Source organism: Ascidia mentula, chromosome 1 (genome assembly GCF_947561715.1).
Source record: "Ascidia mentula chromosome 1, kaAscMent1.1, whole genome shotgun sequence".
Classification (NCBI taxonomy): Eukaryota; Metazoa; Chordata; class Ascidiacea; order Phlebobranchia; family Ascidiidae; genus Ascidia; species Ascidia mentula.
Window position 1 is genome coordinate 18,808,136 of NC_138566.1, and position 26,890 is coordinate 18,835,025.

The 26,890-nt window shown below is 40.7% G+C and overlaps 4 protein-coding genes across 6 annotated transcripts; 2 read left to right on the forward strand and 2 right to left on the reverse strand.

Moving 5' to 3' along the window:
• Nucleotides 1-3,755: 3,755 nt before the first annotated feature.
• On the reverse strand, nucleotides 3,756-6,075 carry LOC145910869 (protein C3orf33-like). The gene is made up of 5 exons (XM_082998086.1): nucleotides 5,784-6,075; nucleotides 5,519-5,578; nucleotides 4,824-4,983; nucleotides 4,572-4,753; nucleotides 3,756-4,379 (listed from the first exon to the last, which is right to left on the reverse strand). Exons 1-5 carry the CDS (start codon nucleotides 5,907-5,909, stop codon nucleotides 4,065-4,067), a joined length of 843 nt encoding a protein of 280 aa, XP_082854212.1. The 5' UTR covers nucleotides 5,910-6,075; the 3' UTR covers nucleotides 3,756-4,064.
• Nucleotides 6,076-7,323: 1,248 nt separating this feature from the next.
• On the forward strand, nucleotides 7,324-14,041 carry LOC145897748 (DNA (cytosine-5)-methyltransferase 1-like). The gene is made up of 10 exons (XM_082986166.1): nucleotides 7,324-7,446; nucleotides 7,564-7,791; nucleotides 8,225-8,408; nucleotides 8,490-8,666; nucleotides 8,976-9,253; nucleotides 9,814-9,963; nucleotides 10,039-10,145; nucleotides 10,314-10,585; nucleotides 10,701-11,088; nucleotides 11,351-14,041. Exons 1-10 carry the CDS (start codon nucleotides 7,366-7,368, stop codon nucleotides 13,593-13,595), a joined length of 4,110 nt encoding a protein of 1,369 aa, XP_082842292.1. The 5' UTR covers nucleotides 7,324-7,365; the 3' UTR covers nucleotides 13,596-14,041.
• A 431-nt stretch (nucleotides 14,042-14,472) lies between these two features.
• Nucleotides 14,473-19,661, reverse strand: LOC145904139 (kelch-like protein 23). Of its 3 annotated transcripts, none has more exons than XM_082992350.1 (16): nucleotides 19,403-19,661; nucleotides 19,284-19,345; nucleotides 18,890-19,031; nucleotides 18,699-18,827; nucleotides 18,577-18,643; nucleotides 18,243-18,367; nucleotides 17,986-18,148; nucleotides 17,715-17,929; nucleotides 17,373-17,522; nucleotides 17,176-17,254; nucleotides 16,931-17,049; nucleotides 16,491-16,740; nucleotides 16,133-16,273; nucleotides 15,694-15,855; nucleotides 15,474-15,637; nucleotides 14,473-14,877 (listed from the first exon to the last, which is right to left on the reverse strand). In XM_082992350.1, exons 7-16 carry the CDS (start codon nucleotides 18,146-18,148, stop codon nucleotides 14,773-14,775), a joined length of 1,548 nt encoding a protein of 515 aa, XP_082848476.1. In that variant the 5' UTR covers nucleotides 18,243-18,367; nucleotides 18,577-18,643; nucleotides 18,699-18,827; nucleotides 18,890-19,031; nucleotides 19,284-19,345; nucleotides 19,403-19,661; the 3' UTR covers nucleotides 14,473-14,772. The 3 variants fall into 3 exon arrangements, with proteins under 3 accessions (XP_082848476.1, XP_082848474.1, XP_082848475.1); XM_082992348.1 differs by having other exon boundaries at nucleotides 17,980-18,148; XM_082992349.1 differs by lacking the exons at nucleotides 19,284-19,345; nucleotides 19,403-19,661 and having other exon boundaries at nucleotides 17,980-18,148; nucleotides 18,699-18,924.
• A 473-nt stretch (nucleotides 19,662-20,134) lies between these two features.
• Nucleotides 20,135-26,669, forward strand: LOC145888902 (DNA (cytosine-5)-methyltransferase 1-like). The gene is given in 11 exon segments (XM_082979776.1): nucleotides 20,135-20,204; nucleotides 20,414-20,562; nucleotides 20,788-20,971; nucleotides 21,053-21,229; nucleotides 21,539-21,816; nucleotides 22,455-22,604; nucleotides 22,680-22,786; nucleotides 22,962-23,233; nucleotides 23,337-23,724; nucleotides 23,970-25,186; nucleotides 25,189-26,669. Coding segments are annotated over 11 exon segments (3,999 nt in total). The 3' UTR covers nucleotides 26,196-26,669.
• The last annotated feature ends 221 nt before the right edge of the window (nucleotides 26,670-26,890 follow it).

The window sequence follows — 26,890 nt, forward strand, 5'->3', positions numbered from 1 at the left end:
GTTTGTCCCCACACATGCTTTACGTAACGTTCTAACTTAATAAAAAACTAAATCTTTCCAAATCCACTGCGAAATCTAAACCCCAATGTCCTTTTGATGTTGATAACTATGACTGCTCACATGGTATGCTTATTTGATATTTTAGTCATTGACCACCTCTTTCCGCCCGACTAATGACTGACGTATTTGTTTTTCGTCACACTCTCTGTCTTTTTTCTGCAGAAAAAAATCAGGATAGGTACTCAATGTAACGCATCACGTCTTAATTAAAATACCATTTTTGTCGTAATGCAAAACTGCTTCACACTTTAGCTTATTTAGGTCAAAACATACTGTTTAAAGCAGCTGACTTGTATGCGAGCTCTGGCACATATTCCTTATACAAACCCACATCTTGGTAAAAACCCTTTGCATCGACAGATTGTTGCCCCACGCCTACATCTCGGTACACAGTCTCGTGTTTCATTGACTTCCAGACAAGTTTTGGTCTCGTGAAACTGGCGTAGCCTGTCGCCATATTGTGTTTCAAAAATAGCATGTTTAACCAAAGCTTAGCGAGACCCATGAAAATAGAGTTGGAGTTCGGAATACAAAGCATGAAATGCGCAATTAAATGTAGTAAGCAAAATAATTTTGTGTAGTTCAACTAAACAATATCGCTTGAACCAATGGGTTCACAGTGTTTATAACGCCAGCACAGCACAGACATGGGGTATTCCAATAGAACCAAACATTTGGAAAACAGAGACAATATAACATATGTGCAAAAAGCCATAATAAGAAACAATATAAATAAACAAACATTAACAACCGGTTTATGAAGATAGAGTAACCATGCTGTAATTAACACGTCAACAATAATATCAATTTCCAAATTACCATAAACTTACTATTAAAAAGGTAGGTTTCAAAACTGCATTTCAACATAGCATTAATGCATAAACGAACGAGAAAGGTGCATGTAATCCACTTGCACAGTAACAAAAGATCCCTTGTTATCCATAAAAGCGATTTACGGAGTCTGCTGGGTAACTGAGGGCAATCATTTAATACACATTACTTACGCGCGTCAAAAAAATTAAAAAAACTGCTGTTTACTGTGCAAAAACCCTGCTGCAGTTATAACATAGCCCAAAAAATTAATTGCCCTAACCAGTTTAGCCCACCCTAAGTACTCGACCTGTGTCATTTGCGTCGCTTTCATATTACGGGACAATGCATGGCTGATACTCCAAGCAACACACCATGTTCTTAAATACCCTTCTTGTCGTCAGAAATGTTCAACACCTGTACACTTACAGTTGCGACCAGCTTCAGTGTGCTGTAGTTGTGATCATACTAAAGCACGAGCTACTTTCATAACTAGTTTAATGTGCCAGTTCTGGTACGTATTTCCCATAAACCTTTGCACATTGTGAATACGCCTTTTGGCATCTGCAGATTCTTACCCTGCATTTCTAGACCGCCCGACCGATAGGCAGTTCAGGCGCAGTAAAGCGCCTCGTTTTACTACGTCACTTCCGTTTTTCGGGCTTCGGGCTTCGGGCCGAGTACTACGTCTGAAAAGTGGCCATGGAACGTGAACCCGGCGTAGCGCTTATATCCTGTTTCAAAAGAACTGCACGTTAGTCAAAGCCTCACGATGCCCGCACCAACTATTCAATAGCAGAAGTATGTAAGAGTGGGAACATAACTCCCGGTTTTAAAAATCTTCAAGACAAACAATATAGCCCATGTAACTGCTACGAAATTCATTTTGCAGTCGTTCACATTGTAACTACAATCATTCATCGGCACCGCTACGACTTTTTAATATATAACACTCTTTTGGTTGTCATGCAATTTGTTATTTTTTAATGTTTCTGCATTTTACACAGTACATTACATTTGTTTTTACCCCTTTTAAGCTTTAGTTTTTATCGCATGACCACAGACAATTCTCTGTTCCGCCTCTTATCTCAACTATAGCGCTCTTTAAATCGTTTTCATTCAAATAAGTGCAAGAAGTAGACAATGCATTAACAAACTTAACCAATGCTGTATCACATAAAAAGCGGATCAAAAAACAGTGTAGGTTAAATTCTTGAATAAATATTCTTACCACTCAGCAGGGACTCGTACATTTACCATGCTAAATAAAGTGTTTGGAATTGTTGCTGTATTACAGGCAAGAAAACAAACTTTGAGTAATGTATAGGCTACTCCTCTGCGTCATGCTTATATGTCTATTTACAGGAGTTTGTCCCCGCACATGCTTTACGTAACGTTCTAACGATAGGCATCATAATGACGTCAAGTGCGAAAACAACAGTAAATTATAATGACAGATAAACTCAGACGTGGTTCAGCACAAGTAAGTTCGCTATACACACATGTTACCCTATAAGTTACATGTTGGTACAACAGGTTACAAAAACATTGGATGACGCTTGTAGTTGTAAATTTTATCCTGCGATAAAACATAGGAAATTCATGGACAGATTTAGACACACGAAGTTTGTCTAAGATTACTGTTATTTGCCAAGAAAAGACAACGAACGACAGCGTTTTTTTAATTCGAAATACAGACCAAAACATTTTTGTACAAACTAGGGATAAGTATTTTTTAAAAGCATACTTATGCCAACGTTCTGACCTTGAACATATACCATGCTACCTATAGATCATTAACCAAGATCACTACTTCAAAAACAGTGAGGTATACGATAAAAAGTGTAAAATGTTATTTGTATGTAGAAACTAAATCTTTTCAAATTGCGTAATCTAAACCCCAATGTCCTTCTGAAGTTGGTAACTATGACTGCTCACATGGTATGCTTATTTGATATTTCAGTCATTGACCACCTTTTTCCGCCCGACTAATGACTGACGTATTTGTATTTTGTCACACTCCCCGTCATTACAGTTCACGAGTGTACCAACATATAGTTTTGTTCAGTTGCTTCTAGATTCAAATTTTTGGCAAGGAATAAAACGGTCGTGTTCCTTAGACGCTTTCGTTGAAACAAATTGCGTTGACATTCATAACAATGGTTAACCTCAAAGGCAAATCTTGCCGTCACACATTTTTTGCATGACCTCCCTATTACGGCCGATGGGGTTTGCTGAACCTGAATTGCCAAAAAAACTTTTGTCGTATACAAAGAGAAAAAAATTGTCATTTCTCATATATGTATGATGAAAAATTGTCCGATAATTCTAGATTTAGACAAACAATACAAACCTTAACAACTAATCGGTAATGTTATATTTCGCACATCACTGACTCGGCAGCTATATCGTTCTTAAACCATACATATTCCTTTCAAAAATCATGAAATGTAACTTCTAGTACAGCGCAATGTGGTGAAAGACCTAAATCATATTTATACTTTGGATAGCTTTTTTTGGAAGGGGAGGGGGGTCTTTTTTCTGCAGTAAAAAATCAGGATAGGTACTCAATGTAACGCATCACGTCTTAATTAAAATACCCTTTTTGTCGTAATACAAAACTGCTTCACACTTTAGCTTATTCAGGTCAAAACATACTGTTAAAAGTAGCTGACTTGTATGCGAGCTCTGGCACATATTCCTTGTACAAACCCACATCTTGGTAAAAACCCTTTGCATTAACGGATTGTTGCCCCACGCCTACATCTCGGTACACAGTCTCGTCTTTCGTTGACTTTCAGACAAGTTTTGGTCTCGTGAAACTGGCGTAGCCTGTCGCCATATTGTGTTTCAAAAATAGCATGTTTAACCAAAGCTTAGCGAGACCCATGAAAATAGAGTTGGAGCTCGGAATACAAAGCATGAAAGGCGCAATTAAATGTAGTAAGCAAAATAATTTTGTGTAGTTCAACTAAACAATATCGCTTGAACCAGTGGGTTCACAGTGTTTATAACGCCAGCACAGCACAGACATGGGGTATTCCAATAGAACCAAACATTTGGAAAACAGAGACAATATAATATATGTGCAAAAAAGCCATAATAAGAAACAATATAAATAAACAAACATTACGATAAATTGATGTAAAAAACAACAAAACATCATCAAGCATATTGTAGTAATATGGATTCGGTCAAGGCTTCGGTTTACCTTTAAACTTGCTCATAATGTAACTGTATAGCAATCGTAAATTGGAAGAAATGCTCTTACCCAATTGCTTGGGTTGAATCTGAGCATAGCCTTCCCTAGTAGACGCGACGTAGCCCGCTAACTTGGTCGGCCCGTGCCACATGCCACGCCTCTTGCTCATTGCATAGTTTTGTGCTTTCACCATTCGGCGGGCAAGCGCAAGACCACGTTTCTGTTCAGTTAAAACTTGTGACAGTGGTTCGTACTCTACCATCCCATCTCTTAACAAGTCCATGTTGACGCATCGGTTGAAGGGCCACTAAACATAAGAAAATGCTTTGACTTTCAGGTAATCAAATAATGCAGTGTTTAACCATCCATTTTAATTTGGGCAGTGTATTTGATACAACATCAACAATATGTCTTCTGAATACAATTTAACCTTTTCTGAAGTTGTTTAAATCCATGTCAAATACAAGCAGCAGCCACAAACAAACAAACAGTAATTTACCTTGGGCGTTGACACTAGACAGTACAAACTACCATCATCATGTTCTTCTTGGTCAACATGCCAAAGCTGAAACCACACCACAGCATTTTGCAACTTTTCCAGCTCCCTTTGCAGCTTGGTCTGCTCTGTGTCAGGCATTCTCAAACCAATCAACTTGATGGGAATAGCATTTAGGGTGTTACCTGCCATGCATTATTAGTAAATTATTATGAAGTGCCTTTAAATACACATGCATCGAATTATATCACGAACCTTCATTGACAATTGTTCGCAACCTCTGAAGTCGAATAATGGGGACATGTCTGATATAGATGGTTCCATCATGTGAAATTCTTGTGACACAACCTCGCAGAGAGATGTGTCTATTCAAGAATGAAGTGGGGATGTCAGCAATTGTTTTAAATTGTGTAAGCTAAAGAACAAGAAACATTACTTTAATACAGAAAAGTGTTGGAACTGTAAAATTGAAAAAAAAGCATTTGAATGTAATTCAGTAACATAATTATGTTTAAATAAGTTGCTGATGCTGCCAGGCATATTTTATTGCTGACAATGCCAGAAGGGCAGTATATAGCAATAATTATGTTTGTGGTACACTATTTGTTGGTTTATTTACAGCCAATGGTTCTGACAGTAAACAAATGACTAATGTCTAATATCTCTTATGTCGAAAGGCCTTCTCTAGTCATCAAACAAGTCTTTGTTGTCAACATTATTGGCCATTTAATAATTGTCTGAACAACCTGATTACACAAACTGCAAATTATAGTTGTTATGCTTCGATGTGATAGAACAAGTCAATGTCAAGTCACATTTTGTCACAAATTGTTTATTTTTAAAAAAGTGCGAGAAGTAGCTAATCCAATAACAAACTTAACCAATGCTGTATCACATAAACAGAGGTGTAAAAAACAGTGTAGGTTAAATTCTCGGATAATAGTACTTACCACTCTTAGCTTTCTTCCAATGATTAAACATCCAACACCAAGCAGAACATATGGTGCTCTCTACAAAAAAACAAAAGGAAGTACTAAGTTTAAATGAAATGCAAAAGGTCTGTAAAATACAGCTACAACAAAATTACTTTAGTCATTATTCACTTCTCCATCAAAATAGGAACTGTTATTGTAAAGGAAATCGTATATTAGGTTAAACGAAAAAGACACACACGAAGTTGATTGCAAAAAGGTTGGTATTGCAATGGTGTATTACCATAAACCACTGCAAATTGTTGTCAATGGCCGTTGCAAAATTATTATATGAACGACTATATGGCGTTGAATCATTTCCTTCTAGTTGCAACAGTTGAAGGCTTTTACTGCGGTCCTTGTCAACCATCTTGTCAATTGAGTTTTAGGGGCAGATATTTTGCAGCAATATGGTTACTCCCCATCACGATTTCTGTGCAAAGTAGGTAAATGATTTCAGGTTTTGTAACTGTACAACATTAGGTTCATTATATTGCAACAACAACAATGGTTTTAACTTGCTGGACGCGTTTTAAGTTATTGCTCATCGCAAAATTATTTTGTTTCTTTTTACGTCATAACATGCTTGAGTAACTGCGATGTTTTTGATATGCATCGATGCCTTTAACCCCGGATCTGGTTTGGCGGGAAATCACTGCTGTCATTTCGGCGAAATTTTTTTTTATATCAACGAAATATTTTTCACGCATGACTGAACACAACTTCAACGGATTCACCAAAAACAAAACACAAGTATATGCACAAATTAGAACATTATGACCATTCAAAAACATCAATGTAACTTTGGCACACCACCATGATCAATTCACACTATTTTGTTTTCACAAAATGTTTATACTGAGGCAGCAATGCTTGTTAATTTGGATGCGAACTTAAACAAAGCATCAAGTGGAGAAGTCGCTTGATATAGGCGAACATTTGAAACCTTTCCGGGCCGTAGGATTTTTTTAAATTTTGCACAGAGCTTGCCTAAAGCATGCAGATGAATGTGGTATAAGTAAAAATCCCAACAGTTTTCAAGTTTCCCAGCGAAATGAACTTAACTGCAGGTCACCGGCTATAACGACATAAAGCCCTTTAAGCGCGTTTAGGCTGTGCACAAAGCCTCTCGTACAGGCGAACATTTGAAACCTTTCCGGGCCGTAGGATTTTTTTTAATTTTGCACAGAGCTTGCCTGAAGCATGCAGATGAACGCGGTATAAGTTAAAATCCCAACAGTTTTCAAGTTTCCCAGCGAAATGAACTTAACTGCAGGTCACCGGCTATGACGTCATAGAGCTCTTAACGCGCGTACAGGCTGGCCACAAGGCCTATCGTACAGGCGAACTGTTGGGATTTTAACTTATACCGCGTTCATCTACATGCTCCAGGCAAGCTCTGTGCAAAATTAAAAAAAATCCTACGGCCCGGAAAGGTTTCAAATGTTCGCCTATATCAAGCGACTTCTCCACTTTATGCTTTGTGTAAGTTCGCATCCAAATTAACAAGTATTGCTGCCTCAGTATATACATTTTGTGAAAACAAAATAGTGTGAATTGATCACGGAGGTGTGCCAAAGTTACATTGATGTTTTTTAATGGTAATTATGCTCTAATTTGTGCATATACTTGTGTTTTGTTTTTGGTAAATCCATTGAAGTTGTGTTCAGTCATGCGTGAAAAATATTTCGTTGATATAAAAAAAAATTTCGCCGAAATGACAGCAGTGGGAAATCTCTCTCTCATTTCCCGGGCAATTGCGTGGGCGTTTTTGTGAAAGTACATTGCAGCCCAGTCAGGTTTCTTTCTATAATAAGGAAATCGAGATGTCAGTCAGAGAATGCCAGGCTCTGTTTTCTCCTGGAGCATCTAAGAAAAAAAAGATTTCTTCGCCACCAGGCAAACAGGTGACTTTTGTAACATGCAACAACTATTTATACAATTGAATACGTTGCAATTGCAACTTGCAATTGCTTAAGTGTTGTATCAGCAACTTTGCTGCAAGGTCTTTTTCGCTTTTGAAGGTGAGCATCATGGATATGTTTAATCGGAAGCCCAAAAGAAAGGCATCCCTTGATGCCTTAGAAGGAATATGTAAATCCAAAGGTAAATCACAAAATGGTGAAATAAACAGAGAGGAAAAACGCCCAAGAGTAGAGAAAGCTGCACACAGCAGCAGTGAAGAGTCAACTAACACTGACAAAGAAAACATCCAACCTGCTGCTAACCCCCTAAAAAATAACCACACTGAGGTAAGCTAATGTATAAATTTAGACCCAAAACTCTACCAACATGCATTTTCGTAACATTTTAATGAGCACTACCTCCTTTGTTCTTTGAAGAACAATTAACATATCAAATCATGTATAATGTATTAAAATCCCAAAACAGCGATCTGTAGACAGCTCAGATCGATTTATTGAGAGAAAAATATATTTCGCCTAAAACGGCATCATCAGTTTCTCCATTTACCAAAACTTATTCAAATAGATACGGTGTGCGATCGACAGCCTGCCAGGGGCCTTTGGTTTTTTGATCCAGTTTTGATTTACTAATCACATCAAATCATGTATTGTTTACATTAAGTTTGGTATATACTTTTCAGTTAATTTCAATGCTGGTAGATGCTTTGCTTAGTTTTGTTCTGAAATATCCATAAATTAGTGATGTTGTAATGTTTACTAGCAAAAAGAAATTAAGAAGAATGAAACCACCAAATGTCGGGAGTGTCGACAACATTTAAATGATATAAAGTTGTTCCCTGGTGATCCTCCAGGAGCAGAAGAAGAGTTTGTTGTTCTTACCCATGAGTCTCTGGCATTGTTTGTGGGTAATGATGAAACTGGAAGACCACAACACAAGATTACAGGTTTTATTTTAAACACTTGATTTGAAAAAGGTTGCACTGAGTGTTTTTGTACTTAAATCCATGTTTGTTGTGTTTGTTTAGATTTTACTGTCTATGACAAAAGCACCCACGTTTGCTCATTTGACTCTGGATTAATTGAAAGAAATGTGGAGCTATTTTTTAGTGGAGTTATTAAGCCAGTGTTTGATGAAGACTCTAGCACTGATAATGGTGTTTGTGGAAAGAGACTGGGTCCAATTAATGAGTGGTGGACTGCAGGTAAGCTTAAAATAACTGACACAACTTTACTGGTAAAACATATGATGCTTACTTACATGCCTTCAAGACAGAGTTGATTTGTCTTATTACGAATAAAAAAAATCTTGTGGTACAATTCGTAATGTGTTATTTTGATCTGTGACCAATTTTTTCAACGGGGGTCTATTATATAGTAATGTAAGATTAATACCTTTTGTGGCTGGTCACTTTATTGTTAATTGTTTTTTTTTGCTATATAAACCTTATAAAAGCATGTACACATTTCAAATAGATAGTTGCCGGATGTGCGTAAAATAACAATGTTTTTAGGGTTTGATGGAGGTGAAAGAGCATTGGTTGGTTTCTCAACTGCCTTTGCGGAGTATTACCTTATGGAGCCCTCGGTGTTGTACCGTGAGCATTGGTCTAGTGTACAGGAAAAAATATACATGAGTAAAAATGTCATTGAGTTCCTGTCTGAAAACCCAGCAGCCGCCTATGAGGACCTGGTGAATCGAATACAAACCACAGTACCACCTCCAGCTTTGGGACTTAACAAGTTTACAGAAGACTCACTGCTGAGACATGCACAATTTGTTGTTGAACAGGTAATCCCAGTGTTTCCCAACCTGTGGATTGTGACCAAAAGTTTTTTTAGGTCACTTGTTGCAAGTAAAGTGACAAATTACTAGTCATGATTTGACTGTATCAGTGTTTTGTAGTTTTTTTATTGTTTGTTATGTCAAAGCCACTGTGTGACTTTTATGCTTGGGTCATGAGAGTATATACAAGTTAAAACAAAAATAGAATTTAGAAATAAGCTGTGTTTAACATTATCCCTTTTAAAAAGATTTTGGCAACTTTCCTGACTGTTTTGTTGCAAAATGTTGGTAACATTACAACCACACATTTAGTGACACAAAAGTCCCCGGATTACTTAAAAATGGTGGTTTAAACCTGATTGCATGATTGATCCCGCATGTACTTAGGAATCTTATACTTGCATGTGCTGCTCTCAACACACTTTGATATTTCCCAAACATTGCAATAAAATCTAAAGTTAAATACTATCCACTGGTGACAATAGTTGCCTGTGTCTGATTTTCTTTGCATATAAAACGTCTTCTCGTGGCGTCCGTGGGCTGCAAGTTTACACAATATGTCTTAGGTCGAGTCGTACGATTCGGCGAGAAGTGAAGACGAAGACTCGTTGCTTGGCACACCATGTATGCGGGATCTGATACACTTGGCCGGTGTAACTTTGGGTAAACGTAGAGCTGCTAGAAACAACGTCATAAAGGAGAAAAAGCATGTCAAGGTGATTACCAAATCCTGTTTCTTTGTGTAATACCATTGCAAACAACAGTATTTGAGCATTTGAATTATTTTCTAGGCGTCTTCAACAAAAGCAACAACCACTGACTTGGTTGCCGAAATAATGGAGCAATTCTTCCAAGGAACCGTTGATGCATCCACAGGCAGCAAACTGAGGAGACGAAGGTACCGCAGATAGATTTTTCCAGTTTTTTTTGTACCAGTTTGTTCAACGAACAATGCAACAAATAAAAAAAATAACCCATAAATAAAATTGCCTTTCAAGTAGGTATACTTGTCTACGTAAACTGACAGGTTTTGTTCTGTGTCGCAAACTGTTGTTCCCGCCTTTAGATGCGGGGTGTGTGAGGCTTGCCTTCGCCCAGAATGTGGCAAATGTGCAGCCTGTCGTGACATGGTGAAGTTTGGCGGCTCCGGCAAAGCGAAGCAAACATGCGTCCAGCGCAAGTGTCCAAATATGGGCATCGAGTTGGACGATGAAGTTGAAACCGACCTCGATGAGCCGGCGGCCCCTGAGCCCAAAGTATCCCCACACAAGGGCCACAAAGCGACCAAGAAAACCAAGGCTAAAGTTACTTGGCCTGAAGAGTCTGTTATGTCGAAAGGTAAATTTTGATATAAATTATGAATCGTTGCTTGTTATTGTGTGTTATTAGTAAGGCAATCTTACAATATTGCGTTGTATTTAACATAGAAAAATGTGATGTTTTTTCATGTCAGACAAGCGCGAGTACTTCGCGTCCGTTATGCTTGGCGATGAAACGTACGAAGTCGGCGACTGCGTCTCCATGTTGAGCGACAGCTCGGAAAAGAAACCGTTTATCGGTCGCCTGATCTTCCTCTACGAAGACCGCAGCGATGGGGAGAAAAAAGCGCACGTGAATTGGTTTCTTCGCGCATCTGAATCCGTGCTTCAGGAGGTTGCCGATCCGGCGGAACTGCTGTTGGTGGACGACTGCGATGACGATGTTGGTGTCGAGTGCATCCACGGGAAGGTAGAGGTTTTTCACCGAACTCCGCATCCGGATTGGCGAAGTTTGGGAGGGGTCATGGACGACCGCAAGTTCCCCAAATGCGACGGGAATTCAACGTTTTTTTACCAAAAGTGGTGAGTACAGGTTTTATTGATGAAAAATAGGATTATTACTCCAATGACCTGTGTTCTGTATAGGTCTCTTTGCGATAGCATAAAACCATTGATGTTGTTTGGAAAACAATGTAGATCTTATAACCATGTTTAACCATACTATTTCATCAAAACAAAAAAATACCACTACCCAGCATCAGCATATCATTTGTTTAAAAATCAACCGTTAACTGGCATCACCAATATGCATTTGCAAATTTTATAATAATTTGTATGTGCTCAGGTACGACACTACCTGCGCTAGATTTCTTGATCCTCCCACGATCCCAATCCCTGATGATCCAGATTTCTGCGAGGCTTGCGAGCGGGAGTGGACGCAGCGCCGCAAACCAGTTCCAGTGGCAAAAGAGGAAATCCGCTCGGAAGGCGACAAAGTCTTCTACAAGAAAGCAACGAAGGACGGTGTTGAATATTCCATCGGAGACTCGGCCTACTTACCCGTGGAAGCATTCTCGTTCGAAAAACGGAAAACTTCGCAGAAGAAGCAGACGCCCAAGTCGGTCGATGACGTAGACGAAGATGAGTACCCGGAATATTACAGAAAAAGCAGCTACGTCAAGGGCAGCAACGACACTGTAGCCGAGCCATTCCGCATTGGAAGGATCACTTCGATTTTCTGCGACAACATCAAGAAACCGGGGTCCAAGATAAAAATGAAGGTGACCAAGTTCTACAGACCCGAAAACACCCACAAAATCCTGAAGTCCACGTACTTTTGCGACCTAAACATGCTCTACTGGAGCGACGAGGAAACGACGTTAAACTTCGAGATGGTTCAAGGAAAATGCCGGGTGGAGTGCGAATACGACCTCACGGTCGCCCCGTCCGAGTATTCGCGCAAGGGGGTCGACCGTTTCTACTTCAGCGAAGCCTACAACGCGAAGGAACGGGAGTTTTACAATCCTCCCACGCGTTCAAGACGTGCTGGTGTTAAACAGATGATCCAGGAGGTGACCGGAGACAAACCGAAACTTTCCAAACTCACAAAGATGACGAAAATCACCAAGGAAACAGCAAAGGAAAGCGAGATGGTGGAAGAGCCCGAACTTCCGTACAAAAAGCTTCGCACGCTTGACGTCTTTTCAGGCTGCGGTGGCTTATCGGAGGGATTTCACCAGGCGGGAATTTCCGAAGCGTCATACGCGGTCGAGCTTTGGGAGCCGGCGGCCCAAGCGTTCCGACTCAACAATCCTGGCACGACGGTGTTCACCGAAGACTGCAACGTCCTCCTGGACATGGTGATGTCGGGTCACGAAAAAAGCCAGTGCGGCCAGAGGTTGCCCCAAAAAGGAGATGTCGATCTTCTATGCGGCGGCCCACCCTGTCAAGGCTTCAGTGGCATGAACCGATTCAACTCGCGAGAGTATTCCCGCTTCAAGAACTCTCTGGTTGTGTCCTACCTCTCCTTTTGCGACTACTACCGGCCTAGGTTCTTTCTTCTCGAAAACGTGCGAAATTTTGTTTCCTACAAAAACTGCATGGTGTTAAAGCTCGCACTGGCGTCGCTGCTGAAGATGGGATACCAGTGCACGTTCGGCATCTTGCAGGCCGGGCATTACGGCGTGGCACAAACCCGACGAAGGGCGATAATACTTGCAGCGGCACCGGGCGAGAAGCTACCTCTCTATCCTGAGCCGTTACACACATTTTCAACACGTGGTGGCAGCCTTTCTGCACAGATCGGTGACCAGCGTTACTCCAGCAACATTAAGCGACTTACATCGGCGCCGTTTCGTACAATATCAGTACGTGACACCATGTCAGACCTTCCCAAGATACCCAACGGTCACTCCAAGCTTGAGATCTCTTATCGCGGAGAGAGCGAAAGCCACTTCCAGCGTTCCATCCGTGCCGGCGGGTATCAGGCGGTGCTGCGCGACCACGTTTGCAAAGAGATGAGCCCGCTTGTCGAGGCGCGCATGAACCTCATACCCCGCATCCCGGGGTCTGATTGGCGAGATCTCCCCAACAAGATCGTCAAACTTTCGGACGGCACTTCCACCAAACTTTTACGCTACGACTACAAGGACAAAAAACAGGGCCGGAGTTCTACTGGTGCATTGCGGGGCGTGTGCTCATGCGCTGAAGGCAAGCAATGCGACCCACTGGATCGACAGTTCAACACTCTTATCCCCTGGTGCTTGCCGCACACTGGTAATCGCCACAACCACTGGTCTGGTCTTTACGGCCGTTTGGAGTGGGATGGCTTTTTCAGTACCACCGTCACCAACCCCGAGCCGATGGGCAAGCAAGGTCGCGTGCTGCATCCTGAACAAGATCGGGTGGTGAGTGTGCGGGAGTGTGCACGTTCACAAGGCTTTCCGGACTCGTACAGATTTTTCGGCAGCATCTTGGATAAACACAGGGAAGTGGGTAATGCTGTACCGCCACCTATGGCGAAAGCAATTGGCCTCGAGATCAAGAAATGTTTGCAGTGGAAAGAGGCTCAACAGGAGTTGAAAGCCTAAGTTTGAGACGTTACCGCTTGTCGAGCTAAATATGTTTCTACGTTTTGTGTTTGTTGCGTTGATTTCTGCCACAACTCTTCGCAGGGCAGCTTGGCTCGAAACAGCATCGCCCATTTCGCGTGTTAACAGTTTATTGTTGTAAAAAAACGATCCCACTCATCTTTTTTTGTAATTCTACTAAGGGTGTGTTTGACAAAAGGCACTTCGCGATTCTAAACCCCTTTTTCTGTCATAGTACAGTTTTCGCACGATTGTTGGTACATGATATCGTATTTTCCTAAAAATTAAATTCTCAACGCGAGTTTTCGAATAGAGCTTCAATTCCTTGAAAGCACTTCTCTTATTTAAATGTTTCTGTCGAGTTTATTATGACGTTTTGTGTACAAACGTGCGCTTCGTAGCACATATTGAAACTCACGGTTTGGCTTCTGGCGAACACATTTCATTTGTCCCCTTACGTGTATCGCATTCACTGACATTTCCTTCCAAGTAGGATCATTAAAAATGGACATTCAGCAGAATGGTTTCATTGTTGTCAAGTTAACACATGTATTTTGGGGTAAAGAAAACGAGTCTGCAGCTGCCTGTTTTCTACGTCATTTGAAGAGGATTTCTTTGATATTTCGCATGTTGCCTAACAGTAGGAAAGCACAGTCTTACATGCATGTTGGGTTTTGAAATAAAGCTTTAAAAATAGTTTCCGTCTGCGGCAGATGAAGTTATGCACACATGTTTTTTCACCTAAATCAGCTCAAAGACGCAAACGGAACGAGGGGTGCAGACAGGGGGCTCCTGATATTGCAACGTGTCTTTCTATTTCATAAAGTATGTTTGCACACGGACAATGAAAATATTTTTACCTCGCGTATTTGTATTGTTTGCTCACCAAATCACATTAGTTTGTTACAATTAGAACACGCAAAGCAGACTTAATTAGCAGCATCTAAGCAAAAAACATTGAAACGCTGGAGTAGGCATTTTTGTCAACTATCAGTGACGCTAATATAGCAAAGACACGAGAATGTCGAAATGCGAGTGGATTCAAAGAAACGCCCACTACCATCGAAAGATTCCAGACAGCGGCACGAAGATTACGATGGAAAAAGGAAATATTGCACCGTAAATCAGCAGCTGTTTTGTTGACTTTTCAGAACTTCCTTAAAAGTATGGCGGAATTTCATTCATCTGATTCTTCTTCTGATGTTGTAGAATAATGTTCTCGAAGACTATAGATTCTGCAGTCCTTTCTTGAGATTTCTTCTTCAGTTTCCGAAGATTCGTCCTGAATCACAAGAAAACAAATTTCCTAAAATATGATGGCATAGTATTCTTATAGCCTATATCATGCACATTAAAGACAGCATGATCAGGAAAGTTCTACCACGTAGTGATGTTCCCAGTTCCAAATTATCCGGCCCGGCCGGATCCGGATAGTTATTAATCAAATCTGGCCGGATAATTTGGATCCGGCAGTTTGTTAACACTGATTCGTGTATTATGGCAAAAATGCTATGTTAAGGTTAGCCTGTCATAAGTGGAACAAATCAACTTGGGCATTTATTAATATGGTATAACACGTCACGAAAAACCTTAATAACAAATAACAAAAAAATCTTACGTCGGCGAGTATAACAGACTGGGTCCCAAAAACGAGTAATTTGCGAATTGTTTGTACGCTTTTAGGACAAAAATGCTTTCCTAACTATCCGGTAAAATTAAGTGTATTATCCGGCCGGGTCCGGGTATTGAAAATTGGTCAATATCCGGCCGGGTGCGGGTACCCGGATCCCGGATCCGGCGCAACCCATCACTACTACCACGTTAAGTAGTAATTTCTGTCATGATCTAAAAAAACATTTTGCCCGAAAAACATATCACCGTTTCACATCTAGTCCACGTCAAAGCAAGGTAGTTTGGAAAACTAAGAACCCAAGTCGCAAATCGCTGTATCGTTACTCTTGTCGCTGTATTTTCCTTTTCCATTTTACTCTCTTTCAGGTTGCAAACATGTATTGCTGCTGAGCTTGTTTCCGCCGCATCGACTGCGCAGATTTAATAATATTTGAACACTTTTTTACACAATTTTACGCGTACAAACCTATGTATATTTTGTCGCGTAAAGGTACAGCCATACGGATGTTCTTTAAACCCTTGTTTGTCGCGCACACGTTCGACCAATGGCCATCACGAATTGAATACCTGTCAAGCGACCTAATTAAAATACCTGATCGACCTAGACCACCAACAGCATACAAAGAACCTGTAAAAGAGATATAAGTAGTAGCTGAGTAAAACTTTTAAGTCAATCTTTCAGACAGCTCTTTTAAAGATGTTTTTATTTTTGTCAGAAAAATATATTTCGCCCTGAAAAGGGCATCATCAGTTTCTGCAAAGTGTACAAAACAGCGTAAAATAACTAAGTAGAAGTCTGCCACATAAAGGAAAGTACCTTGATAAAAATTAAAAAAATTAATTTTTTTCATCGGCAGAGATATAAGAATAGTTACAAAAAAGTTAATTGTTGAACATCGTTTTACCTTTGTATGCAACAAGACCAAAATCAGATCTGCAACCGTCCATGCTGGCTCTAAGTAACGTCCATTGGCCGTTCGTATAACTTTCCATGCAGTTTAACCATTGTTTGTTGTAACCAAGACCACCGGCAACGTATATGGTATCTGCAAAGCGAAACATAATAAAATAAGCGAGCACAGATATCTTTCTAAGTATCATACATTTTAATATATGTAGATGTTTGTGTGAATTGGAAAACATCTGTGTGATCTAAGTGAAATGTTAGATCACGCAGTGAAAAAGTCCACAACATACAATGACGATGCTTTAAACTAAATAGTCTAAAACTCTTTCGATAAACTCTTAAACAGTTGTCGTTACTGCAATAAACTGCTGCTCCAGCCTTTTGCCGTTTAACGTTCATTGAATGTTCCTTTGTCCAAAGGCCATTGTATGATAACACTTGGTTTGTCGAATAAATGGGATTAAAGTTGTGTCCACCCAAAATATACAGCTTTTCGAAAGCGTAAACACAAGCGAAGTCGAATAGTCCAAGTGGTTGATTGAAGACATTCATCTGATGACAAACTTGTCGAGAAACTTCATTAGGCTGAACCCAACAACCAGAAAGCTACCGAAAAAATTCACAAAAGACATCTCGATTTATTAGGTAGCTAACACAGAAAACATTATATTCCTACTTTTACGTTTTTCTGCCGTGTTGCATATGTTACCTCTGATTAATGCCTGTTTTCCTTCTCGCTTTAAAACTTTACTCGCACATATCTAGAGAATTACATAATATCACCACCTGATTTTACCTCGCAACGGGGAATTTCAAAGTTGTTGGCTTTGGGCTTCAGTCGAGTAAACGAAGATAAGTCGCACTTGCGTATGTAATAGTTTTCATTAACTACATACACACTCCCCAGGTCCAATTCTGATCAAAACAAAGGAAGTTATGAACCTATTCTGGACTAATTCTAGAACATCTTAAAAATCTATAATTCGAAATATCTGAAACTTACACTATTTCCTTAACAATTATAATACCAAAAGCTCCAACCTGTATCCTGGTGCGGCAAATACGGACTAAGAAAGGATATGACAATTTTGGATGCTTTCTTGCTGCTAAGGACGAGATTCTTTAACAAAATCATAAACACACTAAGTGCACTTTACTGATATCAGTTTGATTTATTTAGATTTCTTATACTTTAGTTTTAAAGATTGATTACAGCGAAAATTGCTATCACTGCTTACTTCTTCTCTTTGCAGCCTTCTCAACGACGTGTCAGTAAATGAATCTTCAATCATTCCAAGTAACGAATCAAACTTTTCTTTTCGATTCTCCACATTGTATTTGGCCCATTGGATTATGAGTTCCATAAATTCATCAGCTGAAATACCTCTCTGTGACCGAAGCAGTATAGAGTTACGTTATAAGTGCAATGCATGTAAACTGCACAAATTTAAGCGGTTTCCGGTTAAAATATTAACGATATAAGTTTTGGCAAAAACGGCAGCAGAATGTGCAACAAATAATACAATGCCACAAACTGTTCTTTTTTGAATGCAACACAAGATACAGGAAACTCGGAATACCTGTATAAGTTTCATGAACTCTTCAATATAAGCTTTCTCAACTTTAACAACTTCGTCTGTTGAAATTGCCGAATTTCTATACAGGCTCTGTATTTTTTCTTCAGCTGTTCGCTTTAAAGATTCCTCTTGATATTTTTTACCGAAGAGCCACATTTCCACTCTGTTTTCGTTCGACACCAAACTGATTATGCTTCTTGCGATTTGACTTTTAAGTGCTAAATAAGACACAAGTTCAAAAACATATTTACAACAATTTGTGACGTACCTTTACCTTGTAAGCTTGGTATACACAAATAATCAGCTGTGGGAAGGAGATCAAGAAACTGACTGTCTTCCACCCACATTTCCTTCGTATAAATGAAATCGAGCACTAACGACATCATATCGTCCTTAATTCCAGTCACTCGACACACATTAGTGTACTTTTCTTCCATCTACATAAAGGTGCAGTAAATTTCGTATACGTTACTTTAAGGTAACAGTAAATAAATTGATAGGTCGAATTGTGCGGGGTTACTTTTCTCTTACCTCCGTGGTAAACACTTTTTGGAAAAACTCTTGAATGGACAGCGACTACGCATTTGTGAATGGTGAAATCCCTTGTATCGGTGGATATTATTGCGTCACAATGCAGCCTGTTTCCCAACCTATCCCTGCCGAAAGTTTATTCACAGGTTAAAAAAACAACTTTTATCATTATATTGTGCTTCCTTATTGACTTGCATTTGGCGCTTGGTTCAATCAAATAAAAATACTGACCTCACGTACAATGTAAAAGTAAACACTCATGCAAACCTTACGTCCTTTTTGAAAAGACTGAGCAATTTCTTTGTAACTTACTATTTGTTTAATTGTGGCTCACCTGTTCAGTCGTTGACGAACAAAATATTCCAATTCAGTTTTGTTAGTTGTGTTTTGCAACTCGATTCCTTTAAAAAATGTCGCAGTATAAACGCAGTTGGTTCAGTATTAGTCCGACTTTACCTGTTTCTATGATGGTGTTTGGCCCGCAAAGGGGCATTTTCTCTGGCTTTCCTTTGTACAAATTGCTTACAAACCCGATACCTCGCGATACGTTCCCGAAGGAAGGGAAATTGCGTTTTTGCTTTCTGACTACATAAATTCATCTGTATTCCAAAATATACAAATGTGTGTCCTTTTAAAAGGCAACTCACCTTTTCTAGAATGTTACGGAAGTAGTCAGTCGTTGTACCCAAAATACATTCATGCGCCTTTGAAGATTCTGATCTTAATCCACAGTTTGTCGAATCGAGAGAAATTGTGAGATCGCAGAGATTGTTTGCCGCGTTTCTGTCACTAAGTGAAAAGTAAAAAAATTAATAAATTACGCACACTTGAAACTTCTACATAGACAACATTCTAAAGCAGAATCAAGAAACCACAACCCATTAAGTATGCAAATTTAGAAACATGATTAGGTTTGCTATATTCGATAACATAATAACAACCAGTTGCGTTACATATGACAAAACGCGAGACCGTGTAACTGTTAAGTAGCAAATATCTGTGCTACGTGACGTGAAACGCTACGCGATGTGACAACTTTACTTTTTTAGTAGGTCCAAGAGGTTGTATTGGGTTCCTTCTGCTTGAACAAGTGTCTGTGCTGCCTACAAAACAAAACTTTTAGTATGCAATACTAGGGAGCAACGATTTTCTAAACTGACCTCCTGACTATTTTATCCGAGGCAGCCTCAGGTACACAATTTCGACTTCCAAACATTGCAACACGCAAAAAACACAACAATGTTAGACTCCGAGAGTTCAAATCAGTTTCAGCAATCGTAGCTGTAACATGAAATCTGCAGCTATACAACGTTACGTCCGATAAGCTAGACTGTCCCTAAAAGTAAAAAGCGATTGTGCAACGATGAATTCCGCTGTTTTTGCCGTGCTGGAGCCCAGTACTTCCGACATTGTGCAACAACTGTGGTACACATCAGGAGAGTGAGCCGACGACAACACCTACAGGAACGCTTAGTCACGACCCCATATCGTGTTCGTGTTCACGTCCAGGTGTGCGTGAAACCATTGCCGTTGTTTCTTTCTCGAAAAAGACTTTGGTGTTAAATCAAGCGTTCAGAGTTATGTTGTGAAGAGCGCGCAAAGTTCCGAAAACCATCGGTGGTGATTATTTGACTGCAATAACTTTTATCGCCATGTAACTCATAGCACACGTATAGGCGATGGGAAAACGCAATAACTACAGTTATTTAAACATTGCGTTCTGCAATTTAAAAGTACAAACTTGATACACGTCAATATGAAGTCAAATATTTTTTTCACTCATTTTTGTTGGAAAGCCTTTAGCTTAGTTTATTGTGTTCTTGGCATTTATTATGTGTTCTTGGCATTATATTAGTTGGAAACATTCAAATTAAAAAATCAGTTACTTTAAAATGATTGTCATCACCGTGTTTCGTAAAGTAAATTTACTTACGATCAGCAGTTTGTCGGATGAAAGCGAAGGTTTTTTGCAAACCCTTCGTGGCCGAGGACGGCACCAAATTCAATCAAGCGTGAAACCCGAAACATACTTTGGTTGTGCACTCACAAGCATAAGAATTCTAGTCGGCAGTGATTTCTTTCTACAGTTAACATTGACCTGCAACCACTTACTGAGTGCTGAGAGTAATTCCAAGACAAGAATGGTTGCGTACAAGTCACTCATTGGTAAGTTGAAGCACCACAAAATGGTGAAATAAACAGAGAGGAAAAACGCCCAAGAGTAGAGAAAGCTGCACACAGCAGCAGTGAAGAGTCAACTAACACTGACAAAGAAAACATCCAACCTGCTGCTAACCCCCTAAAAAATAACCACACTGAGGTAAGCTAATGTATAAATTTAGACCTAAAACTCTACCAACATGCATTTTTGTAACATTTTAATGAGCACTACCTCCTTTGTTCTTTGAAGAACAATTAACATATTTTGTATCAAATCATGTTTACATTAAGTTTAGTATTTTTCAGTTAATTTCAATTTTGGTAGATGCCTTGCTTAGTTTTTTCTGAAACGTTCATAAATCAGTGATGTTGTAATGTGTACTAGCAAAAAGAAATTAAGAAGAATGAAACCACCAAATGTCGGGAGTGTCGACAACATTTAAATGATATAAAGTTGTTCCCTGGTGATCCTCCAGGAGCAGAAGAAGAGTTTGTTGTTCTTACCCATGAGTCTCTGGCATTGTTTGTGGGTAATGATGAAACTGGAAGACCACAACACAAGATTACAGGTTTTATTTTAAACACTTGATTTGAAAAAGGTTGCACTGAGTGTTTTTGTACTTAAATCCATGTTTGTTGTGTTTGTTTAGATTTTACTGTCTATGACAAAAGCACCCACGTTTGCTCATTCGACTCTGGATTAATTGAAAGAAATGTGGAGCTATTTTTTAGTGGAGTTATTAAGCCAGTGTTTGATGAAGACTCTAGCACTGATAATGGTGTTTGTGGAAAGAGACTGGGTCCAATTAATGAGTGGTGGACTGCAGGTAAGCTTAAAATAACTGACACAACTTTACTGGTAAAACATATGATGCTTACTTACATGCCTTCAAGACACAGTTGATTTGTCTTGTTACGAATAAAAAAAATCTTGTGGTACAATTTGTAATGTGTTATTTTGATCTGTGACCAATTTTTCAATGGGGGTCTATTATATAGTAATGTAAGATTAATACCTTTTGTGGTTGGTCACTTTATTCTTAATTGTTTTTTTTTTGTTATATAAACCTTATAAAAGCATGTACACATTTCAAATAAATAGTTGCCTGATGTGCGTAAAATAACATGTTTTTCAGGGTTTGATGGAGGTGAAAGAGCATTGGTTGGTTTCTCAACTGCTTTTGCGGAGTATTACCTTATGGAGCCCTCGGTGTTGTACCGTGAGCACTGGTCTAGTGTACAGGAAAAAATATACATGAGTAAAAATGTCATTGAGTTCCTGTCTGAAAACCCAGCAGCCGCCTATGAGGACCTGGTGAATCGAATACAAACCACAGTACCACCTCCAGCTTTGGGACTTAACAAGTTTACAGAAGACTCACTGCTGAGACATGCACAATTTGTTGTTGAACAGGTAATCCCAGTGTTTCCCAACCTGTGGGTTGTGACCAAAAGTTTTTTTCAGTCAATTGTTGCAAGTTTGACAAATTATGAGTCATGATTTGACTCTATCAGTGTTTTGTAGTTTTTTTTATTGTTTGTTATGTCAAAGCCATTATGTGACTTTTATGCTTGGGGCATAAGAATACATACTAGTTATTATTGATACGGTGTGCGATCGACAGCCTGCCAGGGGCCTTTGGTTTTTTAATCCAGTTATTATTTACTAATCACATTAGTTAACATAGAAATAGAGTTTAGAAATAAGCCGTGTTTAACATTATCCCTACAAGATTTAGAAACTTTCCTGACTGTTTTGTTGCAAAATGTTGGTGACATTATATAACCACATATTGAGTCACACAAAAGTCCCCGGATCACTTAAAAATGGTGGTTTAAACCTGATTGCATGATTGGTCCCGCATGTACTTAGGAATCTTATATTTGCATGTGCTGCTCTCAACACACTTTGATATTTCCCAAACATTGCAATAAAATCTAAAGTTAAATACTATCCACTGGTGACAATAGTTGCCTGTGTCTGATTTTCTTTGCATATAAAACGTCTTCTCGTGGCGTCCGTGGGCTGCAAGTTTACACAATATGTCTTAGGTCGAGTCGTACGATTCGGCGAGAAGTGAAGACGAAGACTCGTTGCTTGGCACACCATGTATGCGGGATCTGATACACTTGGCCGGTGTAACTTTGGGTAAACGTAGAGCTGCTAGAAACAACGTCATAAAGGAGAAAAAGCATGTCAAGGTAATTACCAAGTCCTGTTTCTTTGTGTAATACCATTGCAAACAACAGTATTTGAGCATTTGATTTATTTTCTAGGCGTCTTCAACAAAAGCAACAACCACTGACTTGGTTGCCGAAATAATGGAGCAATTCTTCCAAGGAACCGTTGATGCATCCACAGGCAGCAAACTGAGAAGACGAAGGTACCAAGATTAGATTTTCCTAATTTTTGTGTGTTTTTTCCAGTTTGTTCAACGCACAATGCAACAAATTACAAAATAACCCATAAACAAAATTGCCTTTCAAGTAGGTATACATCTTGTCTACGTAAACTGACAGGTTTTGTTCTGTGTCGCAAACTGTTTTTCCCGCCTTTAGATGTGGGGTGTGTGAGGCTTGCCTTCGTCCAGAATGTGGCAAATGTGCAGCCTGTCGTGACATGGTGAAGTTTGGCGGCTCCGGCAAAGCGAAGCAAACATGCGTCCAGCGCAAGTGTCCAAATATGGGCATCGAGTTGGACGATGAAGTTGAAACTGACCTCGATGAGCCGGCGGCCCCTGAGCCCAAAGTATCCCCACACAAGGGCCACAAAGCGACCAAGAAAACCAAGGCCAAAGTTAGTTGGCCTGAAGAGTCTGTTATGTCGAAAGGTAAATTATGAATCGTTGCTTGTTATTGTGTGTTATTAGCAAGGCAATCTTACAATATTGCGTTGTATTTAACATAGAAAAATGTGATGTTTTTCCATGTCAGACAAGCGCGAGTACTTCGCGTCCGTTATGCTTGGCGATGAAACGTACGAAGTCGGCGACTGCGTCTCCATGTTGAGCGACAGCTCGGAAAAGAAACCGTTTATCGGTCGCCTGATCTTCCTCTACGAAGACCGCAGCGATGGAGAGAAAAAAGCGCACGTGAATTGGTTTCTCCGCGCATCTGAATCCGTGCTTCAGGAGGTTGCGGATCCCGCGGAACTGCTCTTGGTGGACGACTGCGATGACGATGTTGGTGTCGAGTGCATCCACGGGAAGGTGGAGGTTTTTCACCGAACTCCGCATCCGGATTGGCGAAATTTGGGAGGGGTCATGGACGACCGCAAGTTCCCCAAATGCGACGGGAATTCAACGTTTTTTTACCAAAAGTGGTGAGTACAGGTTTTATTGATAATTATAAATAGGATTATTACGCCAATGACCTATTCTGTATAGGTCTCTTTGCGATAGCATAAAACCATCGATGTTGTTTGGAAAACAATGTAGATCTTATAACCAATTTTTAACCATACTATTTCATTGAAACAAAAAAATACGTCACTACCCAGCATCAGCATATCATTTGTTTATCACCAACATGCATTTGCAAATATTATAATATTTTGTATGTGCTCAGGTACGACACTACCTGCGCTAGATTTCTTGATCCTCCCACGATCCCAATCCCTGATGATCCAGATTTCTGCGAGGCTTGCGAGCGGGAGTGGACGCAGCGTCGCAAACCAGTTCCAGTGGCAAAAGAGGAAATCCGCTCGGAAGGCGACAAAGTCTTCTACAAGAAAGCAACGAAGGACGGTGTTGAATATTCCATCGGAGACTCGGCCTACTTACCCGTGGAAGCATTCTCGTTCGAAAAACGGAAAACTTCGTCTACGGTCGATGACGTAGACGAAGATGAGTACCCGGAATATTACAGAAAAAGCAGCTACGTCAAGGGCAGCAACGACACTGTAGCCGAGCCATTCCGCATTGGAAGGATCACTTCGATTTTCTGCGATAACATCAAGAAACCGGGGTCCAAGATAAAAATGAAGGTGACCAAGTTCTACAGACCCGAAAACACCCACAAAATCCTGAAGTCCACGTACTTTTGCGACCTAAACATGCTCTACTGGAGCGACGAGGAAACGACCTTAAACTTCGAGATGGTTCAAGGAAAATGCCGGGTGGAGTGCGAATACGACCTCACGGTCGCCCCGTCCGAGTATTCGCGCAAGGGGGTCGACCGTTTCTACTTTAGCGAGGCCTACAACGCGAAGGAACGGGAGTTTTACAATCCTCCCACGCGTTCAAGACGTGCTGGTGTTAAACAGATGATCCAGGAGGCGACCGGAGACAAACCGAAACTTTCCAAACTCACAAAGATGACGAAAATCACCAAGGAAACAGCAAAGGAAAGCGAGATGGTGGAAGAGCCCGAACTTCCGTACAAAAAGCTTCGCACGCTCGACGTCTTTTCAGGCTGCGGTGGCTTATCGGAGGGATTTCACCAGGCGGGAATTTCCGAAGCGTCTTACGCGGTAGAGCTTTGGGAGCCGGCGGCCCAAGCGTTCAGACTCAACAATCCTGGCACGACGGTGTTCACCGAAGACTGCAACGTCCTCCTGGACATGGTGATGTCGGGTCACGAAAAAAGCCAGTGCGGCCAGAGGTTGCCCCAAAAAGGAGATGTCGATCTTCTATGCGGCGGCCCACCCTGTCAAGGCTTTAGTGGCATGAACCGATTCAACTCGCGAGAGTATTCCCGCTTCAAGAACTCTCTGGTTGTCTCCTACCTCTCCTTCTGCGACTACTACCGGCCAAGGTTCTTTCTTCTTGAAAACGTGCGAAATTTTTTTCCTACAAAAACTGCATGGTGTTAAAGCTCGCACTCGCGTCGCTTCTCAAGATGGGATATCAGTGCACGTTCGGCATCTTGCAGGCCGGGCATTACGGCGTGGCACAAACCCGACGAAGGGCGATAATACTTGCAGCGGCACCGGGCGAGAAGCTACCTCTCTATCCTGAGCCGTTACACACATTTTCAACACGTGGTGGCAGCCTTTCTGCACAGATCGGTGACCAGCGTTACTCCAGCAACATTAAGCGACTTACATCGGCGCCGTTTCGTACAATATCAGTACGTGACACCATGTCAGACCTTCCCAAGATACCCAACGGTCACTCCAAGCTTGAGATCTCTTATCGCGGAGAGAGCGAAAGCCACTTCCAGCGTTCCATCCGTGCCGGCGGGTATCAGGCGGTGCTGCGCGACCACGTGTGCAAAGAGATGAGCCCGCTTGTCGAGGCGCGCATGAACCTCATACCCCGCATCCCGGGGTCTGATTGGCGAGATCTCCCCAACAAGATCGTCAAACTTTCGGACAGCACTTCCACCAAGCTTTTACGCTACGACTACAAGGACAAAAAACAGGGCCGGAGTTCTACTGGTGCATTGCGGGGCGTGTGCTCATGCGCTGAAGGCAAGCAATGCGACCCCCTGGATCGACAGTTCAACACTCTTATCCCCTGGTGCTTGCCGCACACTGGTAATCGCCACAACCACTGGTCTGGTCTTTACGGCCGTTTGGAGTGGGATGGCTTTTTCAGTACCACCGTCACCAACCCCGAGCCGATGGGCAAGCAAGGTCGCGTGCTGCATCCTGAACAAGATCGGGTGGTGAGTGTGCGGGAGTGTGCACGTTCACAAGGCTTTCCGGACTCGTACAGATTTTTCGGCAGCATCCTGGATAAACACAGGGAAGTGGGTAATGCTGTACCGCCACCTATGGCGAAAGCAATCGGCCTCGAGATCAAGAAATGTTTGCAGTGGAAAGAGGCTCAACAGGAGTTGAAAGCCTAAGTTTGAGACGTTACCGCTTGTCGAACTAAATATGTTTATACGTTTTGTGTTTGTTGCGTTGATTTCTGCCACAACTCTTCGCAGGGCAGCTTGGCTCGAAACAGCATCGCCCATTTCGCGTGTTAACAGTTTATTGTTGTAAAAAAACGATCCCACTCATCTTTTTTTTTTAATTCTACTAAGGGTGTGTTTGACAAAAGGCACTTCGCGATTCTAAACCCTTTTTTCTGTCATAGTACAGTTTTCGCACGATTGTTGGTACATGATATCGTATTTTCCTAAAAATTAAATTCTCAACGCGAGTTTTCGATTAGAGCTTCAATTCCTTGAAAGCACTTCTCTTATTTAAATGTTTCTGTCGAGTTTATTATGACGTTTTGTGTACAAACGTGCGCTTCGTAGCACATATTAAAACTCACGGTTCGGCTTCTATGGCGAACACATTTCATTTGTCCCCTTACGTGTATCGCATTCACTGACATTTCCTTCCAAGTAGGATCATTAAAAATGGACATTCAGCAGAATGGTTTCATTGTTGTAAAGCTAACACATGTATTTTGGGGTATAGAAAACGAGTCTGCAGCTGCCTGTTTTCTACGTCATATGAAGAGGATTTCTTTGATATTTCGCATGTTGCCTAACAGTAGTAAAGCACAGTCTTACATGCATGTTGGGTTTTGAAATAAAGCTTTAAA

Bases quoted from the DNA above. Each gene is read 5' to 3' on its own strand.
- LOC145910869 (XM_082998086.1), bottom strand. From the start codon at position 5,909: ATGGTTGACAAGGACCGCAGTAAAAGCCTTCAACTGTTGCAACTAGAA. The intron at 5,579-5,783 runs GTAATACACCAT...GTTTTTTTGTAG, and splicing joins ACAATTTGCAGTGGTTTATG to AGAGCACCATATGTTCTGCT. The intron at 4,380-4,571 runs GTAAATTACTGT...TCTTATGTTTAG, and splicing joins GTCTAGTGTCAACGCCCAAG to TGGCCCTTCAACCGATGCGT.
- LOC145904139 (XM_082992348.1), bottom strand. From the start codon at position 18,148: ATGGAAGAAAAGTACACTAATGTGTGTCGAGTGACTGGAATTAAGGAC. The intron at 17,930-17,979 runs GTACGTCACAAA...TGTCTTATTTAG, and splicing joins ACCAAGCTTACAAGGTAAAG to CACTTAAAAGTCAAATCGCA. The intron at 15,638-15,693 runs GTTTGTACGCGT...AAATCTGCGCAG, and splicing joins ACGCGACAAAATATACATAG to TCGATGCGGCGGAAACAAGC.
- LOC145897748 (XM_082986166.1), top strand. From the start codon at position 7,366: ATGTCAGTCAGAGAATGCCAGGCTCTGTTTTCTCCTGGAGCATCTAAG. The intron at 7,792-8,224 runs GTAAGCTAATGT...AATGTTTACTAG, and splicing joins TAAAAAATAACCACACTGAG to CAAAAAGAAATTAAGAAGAA. The intron at 11,089-11,350 runs GTGAGTACAGGT...GTATGTGCTCAG, and splicing joins ACGTTTTTTTACCAAAAGTG to GTACGACACTACCTGCGCTA.